At 39.2% G+C, this 22,923-nt stretch overlaps 1 protein-coding gene across 6 annotated transcripts in view; it reads left to right on the top strand.

Annotated features, from left to right (window-relative positions):
* The window catches only part of SLC25A21 (solute carrier family 25 member 21), a 492,785-nt gene that overhangs the window by 305,616 nt on the left and 164,246 nt on the right, over window positions 1-22,923 (top strand). The window contains exon 1 of one of the 6 annotated variants that reach the window (XM_045059824.1): window positions 14,431-14,557. The exons of the other annotated variants lie outside the window; for them this stretch is intronic. Coding sequence (XP_044915759.1) covers window positions 14,556-14,557 — 2 coding nt within the window. The 5' untranslated portion in view covers window positions 14,431-14,555. Of the gene's footprint in view, window positions 1-14,430; window positions 14,558-22,923 lie in introns of those variants that run through there. 6 annotated transcript variants of the gene reach the window in all.

The following is a 22,923-nucleotide window of genomic DNA, read 5'->3' as shown; positions in this document are numbered from 1 at the left end:
ATTACTGATCCTGTAAAAACTGATCTTTTAAAACTGCGTCCTGTCAAAGAGCTGCAAGGCACATTTTCTGGTGGGTGCTAGGGAAGGCAAGAAGGGGAGAGGCGTTTCCACATCTCATTACAGACATACAGTTACAGGCTGCTGGTGAGTGGATCGGCCGGTACATACCTTGGCTTCCATCCTTCCTCCCATCAGGACTTAACTTGCACTGAAAAGTCTTATCATACTTCTCTCAAAACATATTAATCACTGTGTGAATTCTAAAGACTCACATGGGTTGAAAACTTGGCATCCATACATTGTTATATGTGCTTATGGGGCTTTTACTCAAGTTGTTGAGATTGATTTACACTCTGTTGGTGGCTCCCGTACCCCAGACCTGCTGAAGCCAAAACTCGAGGGGTGGGACCTACCAATAGTTATATTTAACACCCTCTTGGGTGAATCTTAAGCAGAGAGCCCAGACTAGTCACTGGGTCAACCTTTGGGAAATGTTGCTGAATACCCTTATAGGCAGTTCTGTAAAAAGTTTTCATGTAAAGAGTTCCTTCCCCCCACCCCTCTGTGCATGTGTGGATGTGTGTTAAACATCTCATTTACCTGTGGTTCTCCTTGGTTTCATTTATGTAAACTGCTTTTGTTCGTAATGAATAAAAGTGGAAGGACAGAAGTTCCCTGCAGAGCTCATTCTGTGGTTTGTGAGAATGATATGGGAAAGTATTATCTACAGCCAGAAAAAAACATCTATTGTCCTACCGAGTGAGGTTACAGAAGCAAAAATCAATGCCAGAGGATGGGAGAGGAATGAGCATTGGTTGTTACAGAGAGAAGGTAAATGGCTGTGATGGGTAAAAATGATTTAGAGGCGTTAGCCTGCCGCAAACTTTATTAAAAAGAGAAATCTGAGGACTGCTGTGGAGACAGGCTACTTTGTGGGGAGCCCAGAAGAGAGTGAGGAGCAAAGAGCTGGGGTGCATCCACAGCCTCCCTTTATGGCAGTAGAGAGGGAACAGCCATGAACTTGAAAATGAACACTTAATTTAAGAGACTGGAGTGGGGACATTGAGCAGCATTGGGGCCCACAGAACAGCAGGGAGGAAACAAGGAACGAAGAATGTTTTCCCCCAGTAGATCCTTTAAAAAAGAAAGAAGAAGAAGAAAAGAATCCTTTCAAAATGGGAATAGAGCAGCAGGGAAAGTTAGGCTGGAGTAGAGAGGGGAGGCAGTAGAGTCTATAGGATTAAATAAAAGTAACAGAGCCGCTGAGAGGGTTGTTTCCATATGTTAACGATTTGTCCGTGGTATAAAACATTAAGATCACATTCAGGGTTAGACCATGGTTATGCCTGATTTCTCATCATCCGTAGAAATTCGGGGCTAGACCACTGTCATGGCTTATTTCTAACCATGGTGAGAATGTGTCTGAAGTAAAGCAAGCAAGGAGTAGAAGCACATTTTTATAGACTATGTTTTTATTGGGACTTTGTCACTGTAGCTAAATCAATCAATGGCAACATATAATGGTATGAAATGGTCGCAGTATCCCCAAATACCTGTGAATATAACTCCACCTTCCCTTTTCCAGTTGCATGACCACATTAGGGTTTCTTGCATGTGTTTTACTTAACTGCAGTGTCTTTTTGTAGTTATCGAAAGCAAGGAAGGACTAGGTGGTGACCACGCTGCAACTCTGTGCTGATTGTCATGCGTTTCCCTGCAGTCATCACTAAAGATTTATTCATTAGCGTAATCAAATCAGAACAGTGCACAAGATGGATAATATAGGTGAAAATTGACTATGCTCATTGTTACCTCGTAGGATTGCTGTGAATGCATAAGTGAATCCATGTATGCTTTAAAATGCCATTTGCTCCCACCTAAGTACTTTATTACAAATCAAATGTGTCATTGCCAATGAGCACATGACAAACTTTAAAGGGTCCCACATTTGTATAGTGACTTAATTAAAAAGACGTGTAGAATCCAAGCATGACCTTAAAACTAGAAAAAATAATCCTATTTTGTGCCCTGTTTAGAATGCAGCACGTCTAGGGGCGCCTGGGTGGCTCAGTCGGTTAAGCGTCCGACTTCAGCCAGGTCACGATCTCGCGGTCCGGGAGTTCGAGCCCCGCGTCAGGCTCTGGGCTGATGGCTCAGAGCCTGGAGCCTGTTTCCGATTCTGTGTCTCCCTCTCTCTCTGCCCCTCCCCCGTTCATGCTCTGTCTCTCTCTGTCCCAAAAATAAATAAAAACGTTGAAAAAAAAAATTAAAAAAGAATGCAGCACGTCTACATTCTAGATTAGTGTGCCCTTCTGGAGGAAGGCAGAGAGTTTAGGGATATTAGGCCGTGACCCAATGAAGAGATTTCTTTAATATTATTGCTGGTATATTTACGTGGACAATGGTCCTGCCTCTCTTTGGGATAACAAGTGTTGTATCAGAATTGTGGAAAACCCACAAGGGTTGATAGTAGAAGGTCTTTCCCTCCCTCACATCATTTGGTGGTCCTTCCATTGGACATAAAGCCAGGCCGTTGGCTGGGTTGGTTACAATAGTTTCCTTACCCATAGAGTACTTAGTGCATGTCAGTCTTTGCTGCTACTAAGTAGCTTTAATCTTTTCTCCAGGGGCCCAAGGATGAGGAGGAGATAGAATGTGAGACACCTAAAGACCTGTTGCTCTGAGACATTGGGAGGAAACTTGGTCCCAAAGATCTTATGCAGAATATTCTTGCTACCATCTGCTAAAATTATTTTCCAGATTCATTAAGAAGGAGAAAATCCTTTTAAAAAATCCAGTCAGTTCCTCCCACATAAAAATAACAAAACTCTCAATTTTGTTAAATCAACTGTAACTCACTTTATAATCTTTAACTCTTAATTCTGATTTTTTTCTTTTTTCTTTTCTTTTTTATTTGTAAACGGAATTCTTTTTTTAAATCACTCCCTAGAGGAGCATGCTATTTTTATGACTCACAATGTGGAACCTCTGTAAAGTGTTTAATCTTTCCTTCATTTGTGTTTTTGTTTAAATTTTTAAAATAAAGATTTGGTGTTTGTTTAAAGTACAGTAGCTATTATTCTCCAACTAATGAAATGGGCTTAGAAGATTCTCCCTTAGGTAATAACATAACGTGTGTTCCGTTTGGATACCTCTCTCTTCCTCCTGCTTAACTGCAAAAGCTTCTCCTTCTGTGTGATCCCAGCCTGAAGGATGAGAAGGAAAAGAGCCTATACATTCTTCATGCCTGTCAGTGGGCTTCTCCAGACATCTTTTTTTTTTTTTTTTAAGCTGAAAGGTAAATAACTCTTAAATGGCTTTCTTATCTCTGTCATGGGAAAGTGAATTACTTCTAAAATGAGCATCAGCATGAAAACTATTTCCTCTGTTTCTCCCCACCCCCCACCCCGGCCCCATCCAGAGTTTTATCCAATTGTTTGTAAATTTTCAACAGCTTCATTAATCTACTTATTTAGCCAATGACCATCACATGTTTCCCTATAATGACGTATTTTGTCTTAACTGTGACTTAAATTCCAATTTTGGACTGTTAGTCTGTAGTAAGACTATAATATATGAGAATGAAATAAACTGATTTTGGATTATTTTGAGTTAAAAACAAATGGGATGTTTTTCTAAGCGTTTTTATACAATCATAAAGTTTGCTCAGATAATCTTCTATTTTAAGTACACATTTTGAGGGGGTAGAGAATTTGGAACTCATACCATGTCTATTTTCAGTGGCTATTCGAGGCTTTTTGAGATAAGGCCTTGCTCTAAATTCAAGAAGTAAAGCAAAAAGTTCGAAATGTTTGCTTTTTATTTGGCTATCATACTTATTTTTTTATTTGGCTATCATACTTATTTTTTTATTTTTACTATTTTTTTTAATATAATTTATTGTCAGGTTACCTAACATACAGTGTATACAGTGTGCTCTCGGTTTTGGGAGTAGATTTCCATGATTATTTTAAATGATTTTTAGCTAAGCTCTAAGTAGTCTGCCACCAGTGAAAATAAAATCGTCTTATCAAGGGTGTTTCTTCTCATCTGCATCTATTAAAAAGAGCAGGTCCTGGGGCACCTAGGTGGCTCAATCGGTTAAGCGTTCGACTTTGGCTCAGGTCACGATCTTGCAGTTTGTGAGTTCAAGCCCCACGTCGGGCTCTGTGCTGACAGCTCAGAGCCTGGAGCCTGCTTCGGATTCTGTGTCTCCCTCTCTCTCTGCCCCTCCCCTGCTCACTCTCTCTCTCTCTCTCTCAAAAATTAATAAATATTTAAAAAATATTTTTTAAGAAGAGCAGGTGCTTATCTCAAAAGGACTGGAATATTCCGTACATGACATGTACAATGGGGGCAGCTCCTCCTGTAGCGTGAGAAAACTTGAAAGTGTTGAGAAAGAAGCTGCTTGAGAAGTGAAAGCTCTAACTGTGAGCTGAACCTTAGAACCTCAAGCCATGCCCATGGGAAAGCTGCTTTTGAGTTGAGCATACAGTGGGAATCAAGCCTCATGAAATCTAAATTGTTGGGATGGTAGCACAGCTGAAAACTACGGTTATGGATATTCTAGACGATTGTTTTTCCTTTTCGTGAAGCGAGAATAAAAATCATACATTTCCTTACACAAACATAAATTCAAGGCTGATAATGTAGTAAGTATCTTACCTGAGAGCCTTGACCAAAAATTGGTAAACTTGTTTAACATTCCTGGAAAATCGATTCATTCTCAAAATATTCTGGTTGGGATGGTTAAAATAGCCTGTACTGCTTTTGCTTTGCAGTCAGGGCACAGCTGAGATTTAGTTTTGACATAATGAAGAAGTTTGCAAGATGATAAATAGAGCCGTATATTCTCTGGATGCAACATTGAATACTCTGCGCCAAGTTCCTTCAGAATAAAATTTTCCCATTTGGGGGTGATTGAATATTTTCTCCAGTAAAACTTTTTTGTGTACTTAAAAGGTTACATACTTTCCTTTTGTAGCAAAAACCATTGAAAAGTAAACTGAATATCCTCAATTTGAGGTAATCAAAATCTATCTGGGATATTCATTTCTCTTTTTTATGTAAAGACGCAACACATCATGGTACAAGTCTCATTTGCAGATCTAATTCAATGCTGCTAAATATTCAAAGGAAAACAGGCTTTAGAATGTAAATTATCTATTTGTGCCCTTTTACATTCTGAAAAGTAAATATATGTAAGAAGAAAGTATTGATTTTCTTTCTTTAGCTGTTCTATAGTGGGAGCTGGTTGCAATTCTGACCCATTTTCATTCCGAAAGGACAGGCTAGCAGAGATGATCCCTTTTTGTGCACAGGCTTTCCAGGCTTTGTGGACACTGTCAAGGGAGAATGTAGTAACACATATCAACTCAGAGAAGATAAAGACAGGAGACCAGTGTTCCAGTTCAATGCTGTTGGCCCCAGATGAGTGAGTCAATGCAACTGCTATGGGTCTTGATTTCTTACCTGGAAATTAAGGGTATACCTCAAAGAGATCACAAGGCTTCTTCCAATAAGATGTTTTATGTTTTCAAAGGCATGTTGTCAGTGCTTAAAAATGTGATCTTAGGAGGCTCCCGGGTGGCTCAGTTAAGCGTCCGACTTCGGCTCGGGTCATGATCTCATGGTTTGTGAGCTCAAGCCTCATGGCAGGTTCTGTGCTGACAGCTCTGAGTCTGGAGCCTGCTTCAGATTCTGTGTCTCCTTCTGTCTCTGCCCCTTCCTTGCTCTCTCTCTCTCTCTCTCTCAAAAGTAAATAAACATTAAAAAAAATGTTAATGTGATCATAGTACATATCCAGCAGTGGGATTTCTCTACTCCTTGAACATGCCAAGCTCTCTTCCTGTCTCAGGACCTGTGTACCTGATAGCCCTTCTTCCTGGAATAACTAGCTTCTCTTCAACCTTCATACCTAGTTCAGCTGTCATCTTAGAATCTTCCCTGGCTGCCTCATCTAGCATGGCCTCTGGTGTTTCTCTATTTCTCATTACCCTATTTATCTTTGCACTAGTCTTATGTTGCAACTAGTCATCAATTTGATTTGCTTGTGTACTCATTAACTGTTTGTTCGCCTCTACTGGAATGTAGGCTTCTAAAAGCAAAGCACCTTCTTTCTCTGTTCACTGATCCATGTATGCAATGTCCGGAACAGCGTTGGCATAAAGTAGGTGCTCAATAAATACTTAGTGAATGATTATAGTTTAAGAGTTGACACTACATATATATTTTTAAAATTTTGTGTTTGGAAAAATAAAACAAACAAAAACACTGAGACTGACTTTTGAGCCAGACTACACACAAGAGCAGTTCACATACTTTATGGAATTCACATATTTCTTTGGCTACATAATCTGGGCATTTTATATAGCCTAAGCTGTTCTTTCTTCAATGCTTAACTTGCGGTTTATTGTTTTCTACCACAGAGAATTAGAAATTATATTCATATATTCATTCAGTGCCAGTGAATTTTCCAGGACCTCTGTACCAGCTGCTCCTTTAGTAATCCTGCCATGGAGAAGTTGTCATCTGGATTCAGGATAGTTGAACCTCTCTCAGTCCTGTCCATTCTCCTCTGCCAAAGCTTAACCAATCTTTCTTCCAGTCCAGCACATGGATGATCCCCACCCACTAGGCTAGAAATAGAACTCACTCTCCTGGGTGACCTGTGGATTGGTGGGCATGATGCTGGTGACAGGTGGGTTGCATGAAGACAGCCTGGACACTCCTTAAGGAAATGTTTTTAGTGCATACAATCTTATTTTTACCTATACAACTTAATGAGGCTAGTTTGCAGGAGCAGGGGAGAGGGACGGGCGTTGTTTTGTGTGTGTGTGTGTGTGTGTGTGTGTGTGTGTGTGTGTGTGAGAGAGTGTGTGCGTTTAATGAATAATGCCAGTTGGAGTAAGCAGAGCCTGTTGAATTCCTCAAGGTAGCTCTTTTGGTTAGTTCACTAACTGGCCTCTTAATCAAATAAAAGGCATAGAAATCTCTTTCTTATCAAGATTTATTATGGATCTTAAGCTTTATCTCTTTCAGAGACAACCAGGATTAATAGAATAGTAGAGTCAAGTAGGGCTCTGACTTCTTTTCAAAACAAAAATAATGCATGGCTTACAAAAGTAGTATTTTCTAGTCTCTTCTGGAAGAAAGAGATTTTATTAAGAAGATGTTCATTTCTGCTTCTGAAGCAATGATTTTGGGATAATTTTTGGATTTTTGCTCATGTTTAGTCCTAAAGAATTTCAAATTAGCATTTGTATTTCCTTGTTGTATACTGAAAACTTAAGTAGATTATTTATTTGATTTCCTTTTGATTATTTATTGATTTCCTGTACTAAAAAAGGGAAACTATTAACTTAAAAAGAAAAAGAAATGACCCTGAGATTTATCCTCAGGTTAAAAAATCAGTATAAAGAACGCTTCCTGTACATTTTGATTTCCCAGAGTGTGAGAAAACTGTCCCTGTTCAGATGCTTGCCAAGTTCTGAGAGAACATTTAAGAGTGTTTTTTGGGTAGCACAGGGAGATAGTCAGGGTCTTGTATGCGGGTGTTCCAGGTTTCAAACTGTAACAAGGGAATGGAAGAAAAGAGAGAAGCAATCCCAAATCAAACATAACTCTCAGGAAATGAGCCAGAACACCTGTGAGAGGTCGGGGGTCAGAAAATACAAATGCAGGGTTCGATATTTTGATCACATTACACAAAAGAAAATGGTCATTGATAGCGGACGAAGAAAATCTGGAATTTTGTGGAGAAGTTAGGAACTAAGGGTTCTATCATTCTAAAACTCCTTTCTCCCATGACTCTATGATGTTTCAGAAAATATTTTGTGAATTGACACTGAAACTTTCCGGTGGTCTCTTGTTGCTTAAGCATCAGATTGAGGAGTTATTTATCTCTTTTCTCTTAACTCCCAGAGGTTCACTTCTGGGAACCTTCTAAGCTGGATTCTTTGGCCAGTTCTTACAAGGCTCGGGAGGGGGGGTGGTGTCCAGCAGTCAGAGATGGAGAGACATCACAGCCCTGAATCACAGCAGTTCACTTCTGTGGAGAGAAAAGCGGTTTGCAAATGTTACTTCATGGGACCTCCTAGGGAAAAGAGGGTGTTTTTTCCATCTCATTTCCCTGTTCCAAATTCTCTGAAATGTGCTTGATTTTTGCCAGGTGTCAAATTATAACCCTCCTTGTCAACCACAAATGACTAATGATCAGCCTAATGACTATGCAAAGTTTGAAACTCACATTTACATCTTAACTTACTGGCTACATTGTGTTTTCATAAATTGTGAAAAAAAAATTTCCTGAAAAAGCCAATAAAAACAAAGTTTTAGAGTCTTAATTGCAATGCTCACTTGCAGTTGTTGACCCCGTAGGTGCTCGAGGAGAAACAAAATGGGAGCTGTGGCCAGCCCATCTTCAGGCCCGCTCCGGCCAGCCGAGCAAATGACGCCAGTGCCCCTCTCCTGGGGAGAGTTAAGTGATGTCAGCACCGCTGGGCAGAGCAATATTTGACCCTTAAATGGCTTCATATACAAGCAGCTGTTTTCCTCTTTCCTCCATTCCCTGAAGGAAGCTGGAGGGCTGAAATATCTGATACTCTTTTTTTATCCCCCTAGAGAAAATATATTTAATCGAATGATGACCACTTTGCTCACTGGCCATTTGCTGTTAAGCAGTTATGCTCAAAAAGCCTGCGCGTAATTTTCTTTTCATTATAATATGTGTAAAAAGGAGCAAGGTCTCAGCGAGTTTTCTCCATATTTACGCCGGGCCCCCAATGTGTGCCTTGAGAGCTCATAAAAACAAATCTGCCTCTCAGCCGGGCAGTCGGTAATGGGATCTGGAGCCTCTGTCTGCAAGGTCACCTGTTTAAATAGAGACTCCCGTGGTGCTGCCTGAAAGGTGTTTCCATCTGAGGGCCTCTGGCTAGCTCAGTGTCTTTAGGAAGTGAGCTTCCAGTGCTGGTGCAGCGTTGGCTGTCCAGAAGAGTCTCCCTATTGCTCATCTCCACTACAGCTAATGATAAGAAATCTGGAGACCCAGCCCCAGGCAGATCCAGACTCCAGGCATAAGACAAAGCACGCTTTAGACTTTAAATACAAAGAATTTCCTTCCAAAATTAAAATAGAACGGTATTCCATTTGGCTATTGGAGTCCACTATAGAGTTATCAAACAGTGGTACATTCAGCAAGATCCCGTGGAAGCATGAGGGCTGTAAAAATCATCGTGTGAAAAGATGCCAGGAGTTGTTCATAGGAATTAAATGTCCTTTTGCACCGGCAGCAAGCTTTCTTGGACAGCACAGTGGACAAGCCTACTCCAAATTACACACACACACAGAAGTAAGCCAAATATTTGTGACTCTCATTTGTTCTTTCCATCTGAGTTCATATATTCTGTGTGCCCAGCTTCTAATCTCCATAGATCTGTCCCCTTCCTGTCCCTCTACCTCACAATTAACCCCAATTCCTGCCTCCTTCATATTCTAGCTGAATTCACTCAATGATCATCTCTGTGTGCCCACCTCTGCGGTATCAGCAATGTGCCAGGGTGTGGGGATCCCGGGGATTCCACATGTCGGTCACTCTCTATGCCCATCTAGCACAGCCCTACCTAGCTGCAGATCTCTTCAGAGCGGTGCCAGTGCCCCTCTCGTCGCTGGCCTCTCCCAATTGAAGGAGGGGGGTGGTACCTTGGCTTTGGCATTTCAGCGAAGTTGTCCCTGCCAGTGCCCACCACCAGAATTAGCAATCTCCAAAATCTGCCCCACCCCCATTTCCTACAAACCATGTCTGAACAACCAGGACTCAAGCCTTCACTTGAGATCCAGATCAGGACTGGCCTGACTGCTTTAGAATCAAAGAATGAAGTCAGGGTAGAAACAATATACAGAAGGACAGCTCAAGAGAGGGAGAGCAAACAAAGACGGCAGTTCCTGGTTAGGGTCATAAAGCTCCTACTTCCTTTACAGACCAACAATAAACAGAGTCAGTCACCAATCAGTAAACATTCCTCACCACACGAGGGAAGAATTGTGTTCAAAGACAGCAGATTGGATGGCGATTTCCCCACCCTGCCTTTTCCTTCCCCCAACTTAATAGGGATCCTAAAGAAACAGCTTTCTTTGTAAGGTTAGCCAGGGATTCTCAACGTTGCCTCTGTTGACACTTTGGGTTGGTTAATTCCTTGTTGTGGGGGGTCTCTCCTAAGCATTGTAGAATGTTTAGTAGCCAATAGCCTCTACTCACAAGATGCCAGTAGCATCTTCCTCCCAGTGTGACAACCCAAAATGTCTTCAGACATCACCCAATATTCTTTGGGGGACAAAATCACTCTCCACTCCCGTTGAGAACCACTGGGTTAAACAAAAGAGCAAATCCATTGGTCTCATGTCTAATAGACATAAATATTGATATGTCACATGTAATGTCACATATACCAGTGTCATATGCAAATCTCACATATACCAGTGAGACACCAGAGAGATAGTACTGTGTTCAGGGAGCTGCTGTGCAGATGGCGAGATCTGTGATTCTCAAACTTCCGTATGTGTCTGAATCACCTGGAGGGCTGGTTAAAACACAGATGGCTAGGCCTCACCCCAGAGTTCCTGATTCGGCCAGTCTGGCTGTGAGCCAATAATTGACATTTCTGACAAGGTGATGCTGATTCCTGCAGTGGTTCCTGAAAACCGCTGGGCTGGACTTTTCTGGATTGGCACTTGACCTACCAGTGGTGAGGTAATCACAGATGAGGAAGCTGTATTGTTTTAAGCCTTCTCTGTGTCTGTGTCTTCCTCTTCATCCCCACTGCCCAGTGTCATTTGGCCTCTTTTTCCCAGGACCTCCTTGAGGGCATGTCCTCCTTTGTTCTCCTTGGAAAATGTTCCAAACTTTTCCCAACTACTTGGCACCACTAGAATTTTCTGTCTAGCGTTTGCTCCTCGGGTTCATTTCCTGCTCCTGAATTAACTCATGCCTAAATGTCAGGAAATACTAATGGGCACCCAACTTCTGGGTGCTTGTTAATCCTCCTCAGGTTTCACAAAGCAAACTACCAAACTGTGGCATACCGAAGAGGTGGCTTGCTCAGCAGGGAAGAACATATTTGATCACTGACATTGTTCATAGTTGCCGGGGCATGGGGATAATAAAAATTATGTCAAAGCTTATTATTTTTAAAAATTTCTGTATGGACAATGCACCCCCCTATTGTCTGCACCTTGGGCAAACTGCTACCATTACTCCCCCGTGGTAGTTTCCAGAGATGGCAGAATTTCCCCTCCTTGCACCATGCCCAAGAAAAGACACCAATTATTCACCTACACTGCAGTTTTCTGTACACTGTAGGTGTCTTAGGAAGTGCTTAACTGAATTCTGTGACCATCTGTGGCTCCACTTTGTGGATGAGGTTAAGTCCGGGCTCCTTTGCACCAATGTAAGAAGTCTTTCTCAGAGGACCCCAACCTACCTTTTTCAGAATCTGCTGTATTTGCTGACTTTGATGCAAATACATTCTAGCTGTGCCAGATTATTATTTCCCAAACATGACCTGTAACTACACCTAATAGTGATAATAGTAATAAAAATTATTAACAACTATCTTATCGACATTTACTGTGTGTTGTGTATAATTCTTGACCATGTTGTCTGTTTTAATCTTTCAAAATCCCACAGTAGAAACACTATTATCCCCATTTTACAGATAAAGAACTTGGAACTTAGGGCAAGAAAGGAGTTAAGGAGCGAGCCAGGATTTGAACCCAGGCAGTCTGACTCTTTACATTGGACCTGTCTGGATTGGTACTTGACCTACCAGTAGAGGGTAGCTATAGATGAGAAAGCTAAATTGTGTTAACCCTGATTTCTTCCATCTTTAATTTTCTGTGTTAGGCACTGTAGACACTATGTATATTTGTAATGATTACTCTCCCCCAGCTTCTCATTGGCGGGACTCTCTTTCAAGACTCAACTCAAACATAACTTCTTCTGTGAATTCTCTTCTACATCTGTAGATGGAAAGACACTGGATGAAATTGTGCATGTGTGTGTGTGCAAGCATGTGCATGCGTCACACGCATGTGTGTGTCTATAATGTGTATAATATGTGTTTCAAATAATAATATTGTTAGATTTTTATAGTCTTCTCTGTCAAAACATGAGATCATCTCACATTTGTATTTGTACTCAGAGCATATAGCACGATGCCTGGTACCAAAGAGATATTATCTAAGTGTTAACTGAAAGAATAAGTAAATAAAGGACTAATATATCCCAACTTTAAATATTGCTTTAAACGTACACAGGCCACATCAGTCTACCAGTTGTCAAACCTGAGTTGAAATGAACACTTCAACATATACTTCTGGTTTCTATAATTTAAAAGATTTTCACCCTACCTACTTTTGTAAAAAAAAAAAAAAAGAAAAAAAAGACAATATATGGACTGTGCTCTCTAATCCAAGTGGAACAAAAGCACTAGATGCATAATACAGCAGTGTTTGTTGGAGGGTCTCAGAGGACACCTAAGGCCTCTGAAAAATAGGGTGTTGGCTGATGAAAGTCCCAGGGATCAGACCATTAAAAAGCTGTGGCATTTGTCACTGGTCCAGCAGAACCAAGGGTAGCCACGCTGGAGCAACCACAGCCATCAGAGTGCATTTCCCCCTATAACCAATTATTCAGTGGAGTAAGCGTGTGTTTGCGTGTCCGATGAGTGGAGGAGGGGCTTCTTGGGAGCAAGATGGCACTTCTGTGCTGAGAAGGCTTCAATCTGCTGTGAAGTGCTTTATTTGAGGGCGCCTGGGTGGTTCATTTGGTTAAGCATCCAACTTCGACTTGGGCTCAGATCATGTTCTCACAGTTCGGCTCAGGTCACGATCTCACAGTTTGTGAGTTTGAGCCCCGCATCTGACTCTGCAAGGTCGGCGCACAGAGACTGCTTCGAATCCTCTCTCTCTCTCTCTCTCTCTCTCTCTCTCTCTCTCTCTCTCTCTCTCTCAAAATAAATAAACATTAAAAAATGCTTTATTGGAGTACAACATTGACTCAGACAGCTTTGCAGATTTTGCAACTTTAGCATTGTCCTTGGGAGATTTTAATGGAAGCAGAACCCTGCCAAAACATTTATCTGGACTGTGATTTGTATCTTATCATTATAGTTTTCAAAGGAATAATTTAATTATACGATTTCCCCTTGAACAATTGTTGTTTTGGTTGTAGTGCCAAATTCTTTTGTAATATTCTATTTTATTTTGGCTACCAAGACGATCTTACAGTATAAGTACTTTGCTGCACTCCCGGTTTCACAATAAGAATGTCACGATTTATTACCAGGGATATATGTTCTAACAGATTTACAATTTTCCTTTTTCGGTGCATGGAGGCAATTTGATCCTATTTCATGTTTATGATATTCATTATATTTAAATTCAGTATATTTGGTTTCCATGTAAAATTTTAGCAGTGTTTCCTGTATGGTTTTTTAATATATATATTTAAAGCTGAATATGGTTAGCTGTGTGTTTGTCTTGGAAATATTAGAGCGACAATTTTCTTATCCAGAATTTCATGTATTATGCTAACACATAATGGTATACTCCTAAAGAATACCGTGATCATACTGTAAACACACAAACCAAAAAGCCATAGGAATTTGTAAGTTTCTGTGAAGGTATGCTTCCATTTGTGTAAGTTCTTATACTCTTGTGACAATTACATTTTTCATGTAATATATGAATTTTTAGCCCTCTAAGTGAGTCCAGTTCAGTTACATAATGCTAGGAACTCTAATTGTACTTTCAGCTGTTATAGCTACATAATGCACAGGAATTACATTGACATTTTAATATGCTGTCACTTTAAGATACACCATGAAGTGTGAACAGAGCACAGGGCACTTGAAGCAGGTGTGTCTAATTGTTAGGGGTAGGTTTTTTTTGTTTCTTTTTTTTTTCCTTTTTTTTTCTGAAATACCAATGGTATAGTTAAGAAAAGGTGTAGAATCTAGAAAGAGTGTTTCAAAGCTGATGCAGACTAACCAGGTTCACTTTTGCTAGCTGGTAGAAACAGATTGGACTTTATCATTGTTTTTATTGTTGTTCTGGGCCGTAGGTGATTTTGGTTGGTAGGTCCTTCCTTCTCCTGCAGTGCGTGAAAGGATACATAGCATGCTCATTTGGATAGCAGTGACTGTGTTTCCAATACTTTTTGGCTTTGACTTAAGGTCTGCAACTGCAAAAATAATCATGTTTTGAGGGAGGTAGATCCATTTTATTATCTAAAAAATATGTAACTGTTTTCACTAACTCTTCCAAATGTTTAATATGCTTGGTATCCTTCCAGAGTACCGGGTTCATTATTTGGGAATTAGGAAAACCTCCTTAAAGTAGCTGATCTATCCCAGGAAAAGACTTTGTTTTTGGACGTGGTCACCAGCTTGGCAAGCAGGCAAGCAAACTAGTATATATAAAGCAACCCTTCGTAAGGTTTCGGGGATTAACAACTCAGAGAAGACTCTTAGCTGCTCATTTGGAGAACACACGTTAAAATGTAAGTCTCTTTTTTTTTTATAGGAAACACAACATTTTGAATAGAAGATATTGTGCCATTGAGAGTAATAATTTCCATAGTTTTTCTAGTCCCTATTTTTTTTCTAGTTTGTCAGTTTATTTTATAATCAGCCACGTTCAACTGATTGATTCTCCTGACACCCAGGTACAGCATTTTGTTACCCAGAAAGTTATACTTTTCGTAAAAAATAGCCTTCCTTATCCCAAGCTAACAGGTGTCCCTGCTCCTTAAAAAGACATGGTTTAGAACTATCGAATATTCCAAGGTAACTTTCCTTTCTGCATTCTAAAATTTTTGCTGCTTGACTATAGAAACTCATGGGTATCAACTTGTTAGTCAGGCTCTAGTTAAGGTAAAAGGAATTCTGATCAAGTTTGCTCAGAATTGTCTCCAGCTGTGCGGGTTTCCGTCCTTGGTTGAACAGAAGCTGACCAAACTCTCCCTTAATTGCTTGCCTCTTTTTCTTCAGCCACTGAAATTAGGTGTGATTGGGCCGTAACAAATCATGTGACACATATGGCTCCCAGGTTATCTTACATACTTTATTTTGTGCATAGAAAAGACTAAGTTTAATAAACTATTAATGACTCCAACATCTGTTAGCTTGTTCACAATCAGAATATTTTCCTTTAAATAGAGACACCAAGCAATCCCTGCACAGAGCATATGCATATTGTATCTCTTATTTGAAGAGGAATGTAGAATGCCATAATCTTTAATCACTGTTTCCACCACTAACATTTTTAGTAGGGGGAAAGGATGGGTAGAAAACAGGATTCTCTGACACCTGCCATGGCCCCTGTATTATGCATTAAGTCTGAATTTCTAGTAGTGAATGAAGGAGTCCCATGGAGCATAATCAAGACCAAAATATTGCTTCCTAAATAGATGCAGAATCCCTGCTCTCTTTTTTGGCTGAATGGTGCTAAAATCCATTCAGAGATGCTGGTAGGCTTTTGTGCCCTATACTATAGCTCTATTAGATGCCTGGAGAGTGCAGGTCATAGGGAGAAAATAATATGTTATAACAAAGCAATGCACTATCAGTCAATTTTCCAGGATGGTTAGGAGGTACCATGGTGAACATCATTTCTGAAGGATTGGGAGGAAAAAAGTGGTCAAATCTGAGTTCTGACTGAGTAGCTCTCTGTGATTATAAGCTTTTTTCTTAACAGGGACTGCAGGCAGGACTTTTCTTTCAAATTTTTCTACTGCTTTCTGGAGCCAGCAAGCTAAAGTGTGGAAAGAATTTCAGTTTTTGAGCAACACAGGCCTGGGTTTGAATCTTGACTGTATGACTTAGTAACAGCGTGACTTGACCAATTACTTAACTGATCCATATTTTTCTAATCTGTAAAATAGAGGTCGTGATACCCAACTAATGGGACAGTTGTATTAACTATCATATACGTAAAATGCCATGATATTTCTGGCAAGGAGTCAGCCCTTGGTAGCAATTGCTAATTCTTTGCAAATATGGGTTGGTGTGATTAGAAGCACTCATGAATATCTTGTTTTCTTTCTGAGCCACAGAGTCAGGATAACGTCTGTTTGGATTAAGTTTAGGCCTCTTTCCCATCTTTGGGGCTCTCAGGATAAAGCCCACAGTCTTCAGCTCTCACAGGGCTGTCACATCTGGCCCCCTGCATGCTTTATCTTCCTCCTCTTCTATCATTCTTCCTCCTGAACTCTGTGCCGCAAACACCACTCTCTTGTTTCCTTCTGCCTTTGCCCATGCTGGTTCTTCTGTCTGGAATAGTCTCTCTCCACCTCATTCCTTCTCCTCTTCCCCTGGGCTAACACCTTATCCTTTAGGTATTTGTTTATCCATCACTTCCCCTGGAAGGCCTTCTCCCCTTCCTATGTTAGGGTCAGGTACCCACCTGCTACTGTGCACCATCCACTAACTTTCCCTGATCACAGCACTTCGTGCATAAAGTATTGCTAATTACCTGTTTACTTACCTGTACCCACACGAGACTGAAACTTCTGTGGCTATAAGAGCCATTTGTCATTCACTTGACCCCCAAAGACTGGCACATAGCTAGAGAACAATAAAGATTCGGACTACTTAATTGGTAGTTTAATTAAACAGTGAAGTAACAAGTAACTGAAAGTAAGTAAAATAAGTTCAACTTTTTAAAAAGTCTAAGCCTTTGATTCTAAAATGTTAACTGAACATGATAATAGATCCTAACATGTCTGGCATGCATTTTAGCGGGAAATAAGCTCTGGATAACTGACTTTCAAGATCCACCAGAGATAAAGATTCTCTCAAATAGTAGCATAGCCCAAAGCTTTGGAAATGCCATTTCTACCTTATTTTACTTTGCATCACTTAGAGTTATTAGCTGAGTTTTTGAATATGATAGGCAATCCAGAGACTTTATTTCACTGGACTTATATGAAAAGAACCAAGTTCTTACTTCTCATTTTAGAATGGTATTTGGTAGGGGGTGCCTGGGTGGCTCAGTCGGTTAAGTGTCTGACTTCGGCTCAGGTCATGATCTCATGGTCCATGAATTCGACCCCCGTGTCGGGCTTTGCTCTGACAGCTCAAAGCCTGGAGCTTGCTGCAGATTCTGTGTTTCCCTCTCTCTCTGCTCCTTCCCCACTCCCACTTCTCTCTCTCTCCCTCACTCACTCACTCAAAAATAAATAAACATTTAAAAAGTAAAAAAAAAAAAAGGAATGGTATTGGTAAAATAATTTATGTCAACTGGACTGATTATTTTGAATTATTCTCAGACTAGTAGTGATAGTTTTTGCTTATAATGAAAGGTAAATATATAAGCCCTTTTCATCACTATTTCCTTAATATCCAATTTCTTGAATCAAGGTGTCACCTTTGAATTACACATTTCAAAAATGTGTAATTCATCCCCCCGCTGTCCAAAAGAGCCATGCTTTAAAAATGAAAGGACTCATTATGTCAGTGTCTCATAAATGTATTCCGCATGGTCCTCTCCATATCAAATGAGAGGGGAACAAATACATCTGAGCAGATGAAGACAGGGAAGGAATGAGAACTATCTGGGGATGTACCTGAGTAGTCCAGAGCAAACTCAAATTCTCATACTTGATCTTTGAAATTTATTTTATTTTATTTTTATTTTTATTATTTTTTTAAAAATTATTTTAATCTTACATTACATGTTATGCTATATCAATTTTTGTGTTTATCCCAAATCTTAGAATAAATTAGAAGCTCCAAGATTGTTCACCATGTTAATTTTACAACTTTGAAAATCCATGCCTTTCTTAGTTGGAAAAGCACAAAATTAAGAGAATATTCTAGGCCTGAACTAACAGTGAGAGAGACAAAAAGTCAGAATTCTATCAGGTTACAAAGAGGCCCCTCAAAACCCAAACTTAAACAGAAACCAGAGTGGATTTGAGCACATGAGATTCCAGACAGCCTGATTCAATTCAATTTCACAACTGTTTATTGGTCTCTTAATATGTGAAAATGAAATGAGATTTCACTTGAACCAGCCATACCCTGATCAACCATTAAGGAAGTCATTACCAAAATAAGAAATGTAATTTGACATATATCACTGATTTCTTGAGCAAAGGACTGATATTGATTCCATTCACAAGTATCTTTTTTAAGAAAGAGAAATCTGTTGACTATTTGGAAATAAGAATGGCTTTACTGCATTTCTACCAAGAGTAGATGAGACCCTGTTCTGGGCCAAGTTCTGCTTTGGGGAATTGCATTCCATAAACCTAAATACTGCTAGGAGTTCCCTGGAGACTCTGCATCCTCCCTCTCGTTCTGTCCCCGATGCAGAGTGCTGCTGACAGCTGTTGGACAGCCAAGGCAATTCACCTCCAGAGTTGCATAATTTGGAAAGTGCTTTGGGATCCATTTGGTTGAAAGGTTGTTAATTATGATGATTTATGACAGTGGAAACGAATCTGGGCCTTGACAGTATGGAGAATATACTTAATGCCTAATTCCTTTGCTTGTCCCACTGGAAAGTCCCTAAATACAGGGGAAAAAATTCTAATCTTATTGTCCCTTATGAATAGGGTCCACAGAATATTATTGACCCTTTGAGGTGAGGTGATAACTTAAAAAGGGGAACATCTGGGAGTTGATGGGTAATATTTAGCAACACTATGTGATTATTTCAATTCATGGTGTAGTTGTCCACCTGGTTTTCTCTACCTAGTCATCATATTAGACACCCTGACTCTTCTCTCTCTCTTACTGCACATAGCCAATGATCATCATACCCTTTTGTGTCTGCCTTGGAAATGTCTCTTAAATCTGTTTTCCTGCCCCCCACTGCCCTTGCCCTAATTCAGCCTTTATCACCAATTCCCAAGGGCCTGCCTTCCATTCTTGGTCCCTATTCAAACCTAAGTGTCTACTGCTCCCAGCGTTATCTTCCTGAAACAATAAATGAAACAAAGCAAAAATGTAGGTGTTTCACTCACCTCCACACCTGAAAATGTCCTATAAAAATCATCTAACCTCCTTTGCAAAGCCACAGACAGGTCTTCTTTTGGCTCCAGTCTTTTCCACCTCATATAAGTTTACCCCTGCGTACCCTCTGCTACCACCACAGTGACCTTCTCACCTTTTCTTCAAACATCCTATGCTCTTCTCAAATTCTGTGAGCCTTTGAACAGAGAAATCTACCTCCTGGAGGGTCCTCTCTTACCTTCTTTGCCTGGCAAACATCTTCTCATCTTTCAATGCTTTTGAAATGTCACTTCCTATGCCCAGTTCTCCCAGGCAGAGTCAGGTAATAGTGACATTTATCACAATGTGTGACGTTCTTCTGTTTTCATATCTATTTCACCTACTAGATTGTAATTTACAAAGATAGGGACTAAGTCTTATTCATTTTAGTCTTTTCAGTAGACAAAATAGGTACCAATAAATGAACAAGTGAATGCTAGGGCCAATAACTACCAAATAACCTGGGTTTAGGTTGCAGACATTGTAAAAAAATGTAGTAATCTACTGATGGCTGGATGTTTTGATGGAATTATCAGATTCACCTAAAAAAAATCTAAACATCAATGTGTTCATCCATGCATCTATTCATTCATTCACTTCCTAATGTTAGGGTATACAAATCTAAATTCCTTAACCAAAATTCTTGTGCACTGTTGGTAGGAATGGTAAAATGGTAAAGCCACTATGGAAAACAGTATGGGGCTCCTCAAAAAAATAAAAAAAGAACTACCATATGATCTACCAATCCCTTTTATATATTCAAAAGAATTGAAATCAGGATCTCAAAGAGGTATCAGCACTCCCGTGTTCATTGCAACACTATTCGCAATAGCCAAGATACGGAAACAACCCAAATGACCACAAACAGATGAATGGATAAAGAAAATGTGTTTTACATATATATGTATGTATGTATACATACATACATACATATATATATAAATAATATAAATATTTATATTATATGTTACATATACTACAATTATATATACAATATAATATATTATATGTAATATATAAATAAATATGTTATATGTAATATATATAATATAAACATATTATATATATTATATATAATATAAACATATGTTAATATATGTATTTATATTATTTATTATTTATATTATATAAGATATATAAATTACTATTTATATTATATAACATATAAGTACATATTTAGTAATATAAATAATATTACATATAATATAAATATAAAAAGAAGGCAATCCTGCCATTTACTACAACATGGATGAACGATATGCTAAGTGAAATAAGCCAGTCACAAAAGAATAAATACTGCATGATTCCATTTATAGGAAGTATCTAAAATAGCTAAAACCGTCAAATTCATAGAAGCAGAGACTATAATAGTGGTTTCCAAGGGCTAGGGGCTGGAAGAAATGGGAGTTTTTGTTCAATGGACATAAAGCTTCCGTTATCAATGGACGTAAAGCTCTAGATGAATTAGAGCTGGAGAGCTGCTATATAACATTGTGCCTATAGTTAACAGTATGGTATTGTGCATTTCAAAAATTGTTAAGTGGGTAAATTTCATATTTAGTGTTCTTATCTAAAAACAAAAACAAAAGGACACAAGAAAACTCTAGAAAGTGTGGAGATTTGTCTGTTACTTTGCTTGTGCTGATGGTATCATGGGTTTTACATATGTCCAAACTCATCAAATTGTACACATTAAATATGTACAGCTCTTTGTATATCAATTATACCTCAATAAAATTGTTTTTTAAAAAGCTCCTGAAGACAGGTGTTTCAAAATTCAGAAATTCTTATATTTTATAATACGGTGCACCATGTGTATGACAAACACCCCAGTAGGGTCTGGGACAGCGTTCCATAATCAAATGTAATACTTCTGCAACTAAGCACATGCACATTCACACTAAATGTAATGAAAATTACAGATAACTTCATTCTTTTCAGGGAAGACTTTGCCATCAGATGAGTTTGCCACAAACTTAGGGGAAAATCGTGGTTTGGGGATGTTTCGAGCATTTGGATTTGGGAACTGCGGAAAGGGATTAGGGCCTGTAAATGCATTAGCCTATTTGTTTATTGTTAATCTCTCTCCCTAGAATGTAAACTCACTGGAGCCACAGACTTTCTCCTGCTCACTCCTGTATCGCTAGCATTAGAACTGCGTCTGACATTTAGGATGTACTCAATAACCTTTGTTGAGTGAGCGAATGGATGGATAGATGGATACATGAATTAAACAAAAGTTTGGCTTGCTGTGGAGATAATCTGAATAACAGAGACTATTACGTGTTTCTAAGCATTATTTTTTTCATAGACTCTAAGTTCTTATGGGTCAGGGTACTTTGTTTTGATCATGTTGTGCTCTCTGATGCTTTGTATAGAGTTAGTGCTGTCTACATAAAAGGAATTATAAATTCCTTTCACAACTAGAAAGTAGTAGTTTGCATTTTTTGAGAAAATTTAAATTCCTTCTAGAACATTGCAAAGCAGAGTAATGTGGTTTAAGTGTTTAAAAGTAAACACGATCAGTCACTCTTCACTGGAGCCCTGGGTATAAAGGAGCAAATAAATATTCTAATCACCATGTTTTAGAAATATATTGCCTTATACTCCAGTTTACTATCCATGTCCCGTGCTGAACTATAAACTTTTATTTCCCTCAAACAAACCCCCAAACATTTATCACATTAAAAATGAATCATCTGTTATGCTCCAACCATAAACTGAATAATAAACAGAGGCAGGAATTATGATCTCTGGAAAACTGGAGAAGCGCCGGCGTGTGATCACAATATTCCGCCCCATAAATCTTCAAATCCATATTTACATTGAATTCCCAGACTTGCCTGTCAAGAGAATGTCTAAAATCGCAGCTAATTGTTTTACAAGAATAAGTGAAAGCCTTATTTACTGAAAGAGGAGTTGGAGGCAAATAAGATAATTTGGCCACCAAGTGGATTATATTCTTCTATTGAGGTTTTATTTAAAATAATTCAGTGTGAGGCTCTTTTAAATGCGGAAAAGTTCTCTGCATTCCTGAAAATCCCAGTGCCTCATATATGGCTTGGCACCTTTTAGACTTCTGCTGTGTGCAAGCTAGAACATTTTTAGACTATGGTTTGACTTATGGCATATCTGAGTCCATGTAGTAGGTAACTGGAATATAATCTCTACTATATTTTAAAATGAATCTCAAGGATATAAGGTGCGTATCTGTGCTCATGAAAGTAGCGTTTGATCTTTGCATTTTTCTATGTGGTTTTTTTCATACATTCTGACAATGATACATAGTTTTTTTCAGAAAGCCATCCATCTCTGTGTTGCTACTCAAAGCAATCAGGATGGTCATATTTTAAAATTAATAAAAACAAATCCATGCTTGATTCTCTGGGAGACGTAGATTTTTCCAGGGTCAGTTTTAGTTACATTGTTAGCCTGCCTTACATGCATATGCCCCTAGGAAGGTGGAGAAGGTACTTCGCAGGCTGGCTTTCTGCAACGTTACATGATTGCAATAGGTCAAATCTGACATGGCGTTGAAAGAAAGTTCCTTTGGCAGATAATGAATGAAATGCAGCACAAAGCATGCCATCACCTAATAAAAACATCAGCTTGTGAGAAATGTTTACTGCCCTTTTCAGAAACTTCCCCTTGGATTTGGGCATATGGAATATTACATTTCATGTGCAACTCTGGCTTCCCATGCAGCCTTTGAGTACTTGCTGTGTCCCAGCTAAAGAGGAGATTCTGTAAGGAAACTATTAGCCGTTGGCCAGTCTCACAGGCTCATGATTCAAAATGACCAGCATTCATTAAACTTTATTACTGAGCTGCATGAAGTTTCTTTGGATTAGGAGGCGGCATGACCCTG

Source organism: Felis catus, chromosome B3, assembly GCF_018350175.1.
Source record: "Felis catus isolate Fca126 chromosome B3, F.catus_Fca126_mat1.0, whole genome shotgun sequence".
Classification (NCBI taxonomy): Eukaryota; Metazoa; Chordata; class Mammalia; order Carnivora; family Felidae; genus Felis; species Felis catus.
This window is presented reverse-complemented; position numbering and strand designations above follow the sequence as displayed.